The following is an 11,447-nucleotide window of genomic DNA, read 5'->3' as shown; positions in this document are numbered from 1 at the left end:
AGGTGATTCAACAACAATTATGGACAAAGAAAGATAACTCCTATTTTTGTCTTGAAACTACAAAAATGCTTGTTTTTGGCCCTTTATTCCTAGACTGTTTGCCCCATAACCCACAAAATATATCACAACCTTCTACTTATGGTATTTAACATTGTAGTACAATTGAAATACTTATACACAACTTTTTGTACTGACACTAGATAAATGCTTGTTTTGGACCCCTTTGGGCTTCTTATTCCTAAACCTTAGGAACCATAGCCCCCAAAATTGATCCCAAGTTTCCTTTTGTGGTTATAAACATTGTGTTAAAATTTTATTGATTTCTTTTGACTTTTACTAAAGTTATTATCCATCTTCGAAAGACAATGACTATGACGACGTGATACAAATATACGACCGCAAATTTTTTTTCCCGGTCATATAAAAATGGAGTGTCATCCATAAAAATAATATTCAAACAAACAATATTGTGATTCATAATCACTGACAATACACATGTGTTTAATGAAACAAATTTCAGTATCACTCTTTGAAAACTTTACTGGGAATAAAAATGCAATAACTCAAAATTTTTAAAATCCTTTCAATGCCAGTTTTGGGGTATACATATTATATATACAGAGGAGGATATCTAGATCTAAGTCTGCAGCTGTAGCAAATCACCATTATATCATAACAGCTGTAGGAAATCACCATTATATCATAACAGCTGTAGGAAATCACCATTATATCATAACAGTGACAGGTCTACAGCTGTAGGAAATCACCATTATATCATAACAGTGACAGGTCTGCATAGTTGCTACCTTGTAGTCACCAGCACACAAACAAATTGTATTATACAGATCCCCAAACAACATTTTCTTGCCTTCAAATTTCCCAGCTTGTCAACAAGAGGTATAAATGAAGTACATACTCCATTGCTTAGATTATAATGCTACAATTTTTGACTACATGATTATCATTTACTATTTCTATACTACAATATATTATCAGTACTTTCACATACAGATTATTTTATTATATTTATATATCAATATTTTTATACAAGGGAAAAGCAAATGAAATACATCAAGTGTATAGTGAGGGGTGGACAGGGGTCTTTGATTTCCACTCCCCTTCCCTCTACTCCCTAAATCCCTTCCCCTACTTTCACTCTCATCCCCCTTACTTCCAAACAATAATTGTTTTTAAAAAAAAATCTGAAAACATCCCTATTTTTACTCCCTCTCCTCCCCTTGATTCCTACTTCCCTCCCCCTTAATTCCCTGCTTCCAGCCACTCATTCTCACGTTCCCTTAGTCCTGTCCACTCCCTCAGTAGTATTTACATAGTAGCTAGGCAGGAACAACACTGGTTATATTATGGCACAAAAGCTGCTGCCTTATGACAGCAGATAAATATTATGTCCTTATAATGTCCATGGTTTTACAATAATCACATTTCAATGTTCACTGAACTACAAAATCTCATCATGTAATTTGCCATACATTTAAAAAAAAAACACCAAAAAAAACAATGAAAAACAATCAATCAACAATCCAAAAAAATATTACATGTTTAATGAACATATGTACTAAGTTTCAAGTTACGGTGACCAAAACTTCACAGAAAACTATCTTAATTCAAACTTTAAACAGATACACATTATCACATTTCTCTGTTCAGTGAATCCAAAAATATGGGTCAAAACATTAATTTTTAATATATTCTAAAAAGTTCTCATCATACTAAGGTTGAAGTTAATATAATAATATAACCACAACTTCATGATAAACTGCCTTAATCAAATTCTTTAACATGATACACATTATTCCATTTGAAAAATTAGTGAATTACAAATCTTAGACAAAACCCATTTTTTATTCATATATACTTTTAAAAGCTCAAATCATAATGTACATTAGTACTAAGTTTCAAGTTAAAGTGACCACAACTTCAATAATAATTTAGCAGATGTGACCACAATTTCATTGTTAAAACCCTTTACTATAAACTTTGACCTTATAATGAATAAGTTAACATAGGATTGGAGTTTTATGTGTAATGCCCTACCCAGTGGGAAGTACTGCAAAAAACTAGTTTTAGCAGACAATACTGGGCAATATGAACTACTGGCCTGACTGAGGATTTCGCAATCAAAACATAAATATTTTAATCTATAAGTCAATTTGTTTGAGACTTAAGGAAGTTCACTACTCAGTTTCAAAATGAATAGCTTTTCATAAAACTAGTATATATTAATAGGGGATAAATTAAGGAATCAAAGAAGCAAAAAATATATAGAGGTCAATGTGCTTGTTTTTAAGATATTAGCCAATGAAATTGTAGCGGGAAAATGTTCTCTCTTAATTTTTCATAGCTTTATCATTGACAAGTTTAATTTCTCACAAACTATTAAAAAATAAATAAGATTTTATAAGACTTTTACAAATGGCTTATACACGCAAAAGATTTATTAAGATAAAAATGGGGGTCAATGGGCAAAAAAGTTTAAGGCATCCAAATGGATAAAACCATAGGATTCTGAAAATCTGACAAAAATTCTAAAACATGACAAGCGAACATCCTTACATTTAGTATATTAAGTGAAGAAAGAATTGGTCAAGAAGTTTGTACAACATTACTGTTGGGTATACATCATTGAGACAGCTACACAAGGACAATTTCTTCTTGTTTTTTTGAACAGATGCATTATATTATGTATTGGTTTTCTGTCAGTTAGAAGACACTACATAAGGAAGAAACAGGCATTCAAGCAGCACAATCCATATTTTATCAAATTTTGCACAAAATAACAAATTGTTTCTATGGTGATGGCATACACTTCATTCTTTCAAAAGCTTCCTTTTCTAATCTTTCTCTGTGATCAGGATGAGCTAGTCGGATAAGTTCATACGCTCGTTGTCTAATATTTTTTCCAAAAAGATAAGCTATACCGTACTCTGTTACAATATAGTGAACATGTGCCCTGGTGGTCACTACACCACTACCTGCAACAAAAATAAACCTCATTTTATGGAATTAAGGTACATACTGTGGATTTCTTTTATTTTCGTGGGTATCAATTTTCGTGGATAAGAAAAACTTCCATTTTCATGGATATTTGATTTTGACATTTTTGTGGTTTAAACAATCTCTGCATACTAAACTATAGAAAATTTATAATTCGTTAATCATTTGACTTTGAAGTTCACCTATATCCACGAAAAATGGTATCCAATCGGACCAATGAATAATAATAAATCCACAATAAGTTATATCAATGCATAAATATATCTTCAATGTAATGCATATTATATCTTCAGTGTCATGCATAAATATATCTTCAATGTTATTGTAAACAAGTCATTAGGCCAAAAATATATCTTCAATGTTATTGTAAACAAGTCATTAGGCCAAAAATATATCTTCAATGTTATTGTAAACAAGTCATTAGGCCAAAAATATATCTTCAATGTTATTGTAAACAAGTCATTAGGCCAAAAATATATCTTCAATGTTATTGTAAACAAGTCATTAGGCCAAAAATATATCTTCAATGTTATTGTAAACAAGTCATTAGGCCAAAAATATATCTTCAATGTTATTGTAAACAAGTCATTAGGCCAAAAATATATCTTCAATGTTATTGTAAACAAGTCATTAGGCCAAAAATATACACTTGTTTCCTGCCTCCTCACAGAAAAATTGAGAAGTTAGCTTAAATGCATTTTATTCTATGCAAACTATATTAGGTTTATGTTATTCATGTCTCAGACAAATCATGTAATATGATCAATGGATTTGAAATGTTTTCTTTTATACTTTTAGAAAAATATGAAATCTTAATGAGACTTCACAATACTAAGATTCTCTTGATGTAAAGAGTAGTTAGATCTTACCCAATAAGTAGCTGTCTTCTTTAGGAATACACATATTTGTATCTATTAATAAATATACAAATAATACATGTATAATAATTTCTTACCATTTTTCAGCATATTAACAATTTTGCTCTCTCCTCTCTTGGTGGTTGATGGCATGGCTATAATAGGTTTCCCCCTACCATCAAGGCCAAGGGCAGCACCTCTAATGAAGTCAATCTGACCACCGAATCCTGAATACATCTTTTCTCCAATTGAGTCGGCACAGACTTGTCCTGTAAGATCTACTTCTATACAAGAGTTTATTGCTGTTACTTTAGGATTCTGACATATAACTGCCGTACTGTTAGTAAAGCTTACATCACACATTTCTGAAAAATACAGGAACATAATTTAATCATTGAGCAGAATGCTCTGAGGGATACAATTGCCATTGTTTTCATTTACACATGTATACATGTAGCTGGATAATATTATTTTCAAAACTAATTCAACTGCAAATGTAAAATGTAATTTATGTAATCTGAAGTTACAAAATAGCCAATCCCGGATACAAGTGTATGAACAATGTACTCATTGTGTTTTATTTTTGCACTATCAATTCCAAGTTTACTTTCCACAGCAGTCACAGCAGAGACTCAGAGTGAGAGAAGGTATTTCACTTCGTATCTTTTCACCTATTTTCCTACGATAATTCTAGGAGGAACCCCATTCCTAACTCTCTTAAAAATATTTAATTTCCTGTGGGTCAGTGGTCGTGACTCCTTTCTGTACACATTCTTCGGTTAAAATTGCAATCGTATTTAATATAACATGACGTTTATCGACAGAAAGAGATAATTTTTCTCGACATGATTTGTTTTCAGAATTTACGGAAGTTACTTTCGGAAGGGAGACAACTCGAAAAGATAATATGGAAGACTCCATTTCCCCTAAGGGGTGTTGCCATGTGGACTACATTTATTTTAATTTAAATGATGCATATGATTTAAAATTATGAAACAACAATAACCCTCAGTAGCAGACAAATATAGAAACGATCCCATGAGTTTTAAATCATTCAATTGAGTGGGGAATCCAGAGCAACCATTCAATCAAATACCCCTTGAAGTCAAGAAAACTATACGCATGCGCATAATTACCTAAACAAACCCTGGAGCAAGAACGTATATTAAATGTTAATTAAAAGACCTAGATGGTTCTCTATATTTCTTTATGGAAGTACAATATCAAATATCAGTTTCATAACAGTGACATATAAGAGAAACTCCACTTCAGCTCTTATATGACAGAAATAGATTTATCGGAATTCAGAGAACTCTCGCATGTTTATCAAAACTGGGAAATACCCTCTGACGTGTTTCTAAATTTATAAAAACACTAAATATAAATACTGCTTAATTCTGATTTTCCGTGTTTGTTAAAAACATGCATATAAGTCAAGAGAAATATCAAAAGTGAAGATTATGAAAAGAACATTATAGTATAGTTGTTAAAATTCAATCCCTTTGTTTGTTATTACCTTTAAAGCAAGAAAATCATAAGAATCTGAGATGTTCCTTAATGTTTAGAATAAAACGATTGACATGAGGGCATTGCCCTGAGCCACTGGTATAAGTCTACAGATTGCTTGAAAGCAATCGTATCCCAAAACATCAAATATATAATTGATATGAAAATGTTGTAAACAAAGCTCAGAAGTGCAAAATAATTTCATTATAATTCATAGCTTTTTCATTAAATGATCTCAACACCGTTGTGATTATTCATGGAAATTCTAGCTCAAATTGAATTAATAGTTTTAAAAAAGAAGGTTTTATAAAGTGTACTTGTAGTACCCGAAACCCTATTTTGTCCTTTAGAAGTAAAATGCTTTGGTTTACACTAATGGCCATGCTGCATGACACACATCATAGGTAGACAAACCAGAAAGCGAACTGTTGAAAAATATGTCTTTGAAAAATAAGCATTCTGAGAGTATTGCATAGCAATTACATAGTCCCCTACCGGTTAAAAATTCATTATATTGGGAAAAATGCTAATTTTATCTATAATTTGTCATGGTGTAAAATATATTTATAAAATATCAAGGCAATATCTTCAAGCATGACAAAAAAATGTTAAAAACTATATTTAAGTGAATTTTTTAATCTTTTGAAGATTTGGAAATCAAGTCAGTAACATCATGAACATAGGGTTTTAATTGCATTTCATACAATCTTCATCTAATTATAGATGCTCATTAATGTTATAAATACCTAGAACTTACCAACAAATGGGTTATCATCCATAAAGTCATATAATTTTTTTGTTCCTACAGCAAAACTACTAATAATACTTCCCGTCTCTATGTTTTTCTTAGCATTAGTTATACAGCCATTCTCAACAAGTTCTACAACTCCATCACTGAACATTTCCGAATGAACTCCTAAATCTTTATGATCATTTAGTTGGGCTAATACTGCATCTGGTATAGATCCAATACCTATAACACAATCATTTATTATACAATGATTCAGGCAAAGTTGTTTTGTTTTCACTTTAGTGTTAAATTATATTATCCAATACATGCAGCATAGAAGAGCACATAATTAACACAATAAACATATACATTGATATATAAAGGTATATATCAATTTTTGTATGTTTTAAAATGAGCAGATATGGTAAGATTGCCAATGAGACAACTCTCCACCAGAGACAAAATGATGAACAATTTTGCCACTGTAGGTCACCATACAGCCTTCAACAATGAAGACAAAACATACTGTAAAGCAAACTATTAAAGACCCAAAATGACCAATGTTGATGGGTCTTCAACTTAGCAAGACAATCCTGCAATGGGAGGCGGGCTTCAGCTGGCCCCTTAACAAAAATAAAGATATTGCGTGTGATTTTATATTGTTTGAAAATTAAATCCTATATCCAGTGTGGAAATTGAAATCTGATTTCTGTACATAATATTACCATTTAAGTCATTTGCTATTCATGTTTAGCCATTAACATCATTTACAGATGTTCCAATCAAATTTAACACTGTGTTTAAGCTAAAATTTGTTAATAAATTTTTAAGTTATACAGATCTTAGCACATGTTATTTGCATAAACTTAACAACACACTCAACACTAAAATAGTAATTTCACATACTGTACATGTGGATTCATTTATTTGTGTGGCTTCCAATTTTCTTTTGTGAAAAAGGCAAAATGGTATTTTCATGGATATTTGATTGGATTTCGCCAAAAAATATTATAATTCAAGCCTGTAGATAATTTATACCTTGTTGAATATTGAAATTTGTGGTTTCCCTGTTTTTATGAAATCAAAGAAATAAATTGGTATACTATAAATAATACAGAATCCACAGTAAAATATATGTGTATAAAGACAAACCCATCTGTAATGTTGCTCCATCTTCAACCAAATGTTCTGCTATTAGTTTCCCTATCTTTAGCTCCTCAGGTGAAAGTTCCCCCTTCTTTAGTTCATGTAATGGGTAGTCACATTCAACTATTGTATCCACATGTGATTGGTGGATAATACCATCTCCTATAGTTCTCGGCAAGTGTCTATTGGCCATACCTGAAAAAAATTATCATTGTTTAGTCAGTGGATTGTACCATCTGCTATAGGAACTCTCATCTGAATGTCTATTCTCTAAATATGAAAATTTAAACATGTGATTGGTGGATTAGACCTTCACCAATATTTCTAGGTAAGTGTCTATTGGCTAAACCTGAAAATCATTGTGTAATTACCAGTAGTTTATTATGCTTTCACCTATGTGACTTTCTAGAAACTTGCTTCTGAAAACCCTATTTTGATTATAAAATTTCAATTGAGTGCAAATTATCTCCCTTGTGTGGTAGTATACTGGTATAAACATAGGTTTGCTTCAGTGAAGAGTAAGAATGAGAAGTATAAAGAAAACAATTCATGAGTTATTTTGATTAACAAACATTGTCAGCTATATTATCAAGTTTTATTAAGAATGATGAAAAGCATCTAAGACTTTTGATAATTATCATATTTACATAAACTCAATTCTGGTGGAGAGTTTTCTCATTAGCGATTATACTTCTTCTTTTTATCTTCTTTTTATTATATTAACATTTCAAATTATTAAACACTGCCAATAGTTGACTCTTAATTGATCATCATTGCCTCATAGCTTTGAATTCTACTCCCAAAAAGGGAAATAACCTGTTTCAAATTAAAATTTTAGGGAAAAATTAATGATTTAGGAAATAACTTTCTGAAAAGGTCTATTGATCCCCATTGCCCAAATTAAGTTTCATTGGTTAAATCTACAAATAAAATATCAGTGTGTGATTTATATATTATTTTTAAGCAATAATTTATTGGCTTAACTCATAGGCGCATCCAGGGAGCATGGGGGCCTGTCCCCCACCATTTGGTGGGGAAAAAATGGTTGATTATATGGGGAATCACTGAAGCATGACTGGATCAGGCCCCCCTCCTTATGAAAAAAACTGGATCTACCACTGAAACCTGAAAAATAAAAATAATTTTGTGACCAGTCGACTATACTATCTCCTATTTTTCTGTGTAAGTTTTGATTGGCTAAGCCTGGAAAATTAAACTTGACAGGTAGATAATACAATCACCTGTTGTTGTTCTAGGAAAGTTTTTTTTTATTACCTAGTCAAACCTGCAAAAGCAAAATACTAACAAGTGATATGTTGTAATGCCATCACCTATTTTCCTAAATAGTGTTTTATAATCTAATAATTACAAAACAATAACTAGCACTATTGGCAAGCAAACCAAAAACTCAATACCCACATTAACCCTGTGAATTTGTTATACTAAACAGTGTAATGTAAAAAAAAAACACAAGTACAGTCCAAATTGAGTCCAAGAGAACAGAACCCTATTTATCAGGATTCAGGTATTGTGACTGACAGTAGGGTCAAATTAAATGACATCTTGTAAGTAATCAAATATTACCCATACCTATGATATACTTGGCATTCTGAATGGCAGCACGAGTACAGTCCACACTGGGTCCAAGAGAACAGAAGCCATGTTTATCAGGTGGTGTGATAGATATTAGAGCTACGTCCAGAGGTATCTTGTTCTCTCTGAACAGTAAAGGTATCTCACAAAGGAAGACTGGTATAACATCTGCTCGCCCATCCATAACAGCTTTACGAGCATTGGCAGCAAGGAATAAAGAGTTGGATCTAAATATTCCTTTATAAATAAAATAAATTTAAATAAATAAAAGGAAATATATGGTATGCATTTAATAATCAGACAACAATCCTTCAACAAAAGTTAAAGAACCTTATTAAGTGATCAAGCTCATATACCCCACAAACAGACAGGCATAATTGATACGAAATATTTTTAAAAGCTTGTCACATCCAAAAATAGTCCTAATTTAAGATTTCTGCATATCAAACACTTCTGAGGAAATGATAAGTCATAACTTTCATCAATTTACAAATTTAAATCTAGCTCCAGATGTAAAAAAAGGCAATAAGAATTTAAATATGTACATGTTATGTAAATATTGTAAAATTTTAATTTTAATACTTTTTTCTAGCCTCCCTATTTAGATACCCCCAGGGGAATAACTCTGTTCACACACCTTCATATTCTGGTTTATTGTATGTGCCTGGTCCTTCTGTATGAATGTGTAATAGTTCCACATTCCTTAAACCTGCCTTCAACCCATGCTGACATAGAGCCTCAATCAATGGCACAGGGGTCGCTGCTGCTCCATGGACAAACACTCTAAATCCTGAATTAAATAATGATATATATTATCAATTTTATTAGAACATGGATTTTCTTAATTTTTTACTAACTTTTATAGCTTTCAAGATACACTGTTAAACAAAAATAGATAGCTAACCCTCTGCATAAAGGCATTGACAAATATAGAGCCTACCATTTTAAAATGAGCAAAGAGCATGTAGACATGGTAGAGCATGTAGAGTACATGAGTATTTCATATTGAAAGAATATTTTTGTTCAAAATAATCATTTAATTCTATTTAGATGAAGAATAAGTATTGTGTTGTGTATTGAGTTGAGCTGGTGAAGCAGTGTCATAACTATGTAAATACAAGTGCTTAGCTATCAACTGTGGTCAATCTGGGACTTATACATGAATTACATATTGGTCTCAGAGTCAATTTAGATTTACATTTAAGAGGAGGTGATTTCAATGAAAACTCACACATTTGAGTGATAGATATTGTTTGGTAATGATGACATTTGTCATTGCAAGAGGTGTAACAAACATGACATTGTCATCATGGGTCATTGAACATGTTGAATAGTAAACAAATTATGCGGGGGAATCATTTCCAAATTTTATTCAATTACTAACACACTTTAGCATTGACATAAAATGATACTGCTTTTAAAAACACTGTGATAATTCTTTTAACCACTTAAATTTGAGATCTTACAACTTAATATGTACATTCATTTATAGTTTTCTTTTTCTATTTTTAATAACTAAACAATTAAATCTAAATGAAATCTATAAAAGACTTAAAAAGTGTATGTATATAACATGTATAATGTCAATGAATGTAGAAGAGTAGTATCATTTTGTTTTAATCATCTTACCTGACTGAATAACTTGAACTGCCTCTTCTGCGGTATTTTTTTGAGGCAATCTGTCAGGCAGTGGATGGAAAGGTTCCGGTGAATAGAGATAATAACTTCTGAAATTGGTCAATTTGGTGCTCACACAAAACTTGTTCACACTCCGAAATCCAGACCTGACACCTTGCAACGAGCATGCCATTTCTTGCGTTTGACCAGTGGTAATATATGGCGTTAGTTCAAATACCTCACAAATAAAGTAATCTCTGCAATTATGAATTTAATATTTTTCTTCAAGAAAGCCATCGTCCGTGACCTCTTTATGTTTTATTGAGTTATCGGCTCTTTAATGATGACACTGGTTTCTTGTTTCCGAAGCGTTCTGTACTGAAGCTCCTGCTCGTCGACTGGTATAAAATTTGCGACAGATACAAGAACCTGCAGAGAATCACAGAAGTGCAACGTACCCAAAAAGATAGTATCACATTATCAGCCCGACTTGCATGTCTTAAAAGGGGAACATAAAACATAAGATGAATAGATAAACACAGACCAAATAATTATGTCTTAAAATCGGATGAAATCACAAAGTAAACAACAATAATCGGAAATTAACCTCTGAGATTACGTAATTGATCAATAGCTAGATTGTTTACTATTTCCCCTTTCACAACCCTGATAATATATTTAGACTAAGTGACCTCGAACTATTATGTAATAAAGAAATAATTGTTGCACACAATGATAAACTTCAGGTATCGCTAATATAAAACATATGTAATTATATTTGAATGTAGACAATTATATGATATTTTATAATGATAAACTCAGCCTTATAAACTAAAATACTAAAATATATGTATCTGATAAACTGCAACAAGATCTACTGAGCTTGTAATATCTTTACACATAAGAAGGTTTTCCTGTTTATTTTTTTGTTAACTGTTTTTGCCAAAATTGAGGTGTTGCGGGTTAACATCGATGCCCCTCAA

General features: G+C 31.6%; 1 protein-coding gene across 1 annotated transcript; it reads right to left on the bottom strand.

The window, feature by feature from the left end:
* Positions 1 to 1,198: 1,198 nt before the first annotated feature.
* LOC139500725 (succinyl-CoA:acetate/propanoyl-CoA:succinate CoA transferase-like) lies at positions 1,199 to 11,149 on the bottom strand. Its single transcript, XM_071289562.1, has 7 exons — positions 10,477 to 11,149; positions 9,485 to 9,637; positions 8,845 to 9,084; positions 7,261 to 7,449; positions 6,136 to 6,351; positions 3,971 to 4,237; positions 1,199 to 2,993 (listed from the first exon to the last, which is right to left on the bottom strand). Exons 1-7 carry the CDS (start codon positions 10,655 to 10,657, stop codon positions 2,809 to 2,811), a joined length of 1,431 nt encoding a protein of 476 aa, XP_071145663.1. The 5' UTR covers positions 10,658 to 11,149; the 3' UTR covers positions 1,199 to 2,808.
* Positions 11,150 to 11,447: the final 298 nt, after the last annotated feature.

This window comes from Mytilus edulis, chromosome 13 (assembly GCF_963676685.1).
Source record: "Mytilus edulis chromosome 13, xbMytEdul2.2, whole genome shotgun sequence".
Taxonomy (NCBI): Eukaryota; Metazoa; Mollusca; class Bivalvia; order Mytilida; family Mytilidae; genus Mytilus; species Mytilus edulis.
The sequence above is the reverse complement of the archived record's forward strand: the minus strand, read 5'-3'. Positions and strand labels throughout refer to the sequence as shown.

What these genes read in the sequence shown, in the direction of transcription:
- LOC139500725 (XM_071289562.1), bottom strand. Translation starts at nt 10,657, where the DNA reads ATGGCATGCTCGTTGCAAGGTGTCAGGTCTGGATTTCGGAGTGTGAAC. An exon ending in CAATAAACCAGAATATGAAG is followed by an intron (nt 9,085 to 9,484) that starts GTGTGTGAACAG and finishes TTATTTATAAAG; the next exon opens with GAATATTTAGATCCAACTCT. An exon ending in GAATGCCAAGTATATCATAG is followed by an intron (nt 7,450 to 8,844) that starts GTATGGGTAATA and finishes AATTTTTTTCAG; the next exon opens with GTATGGCCAATAGACACTTG.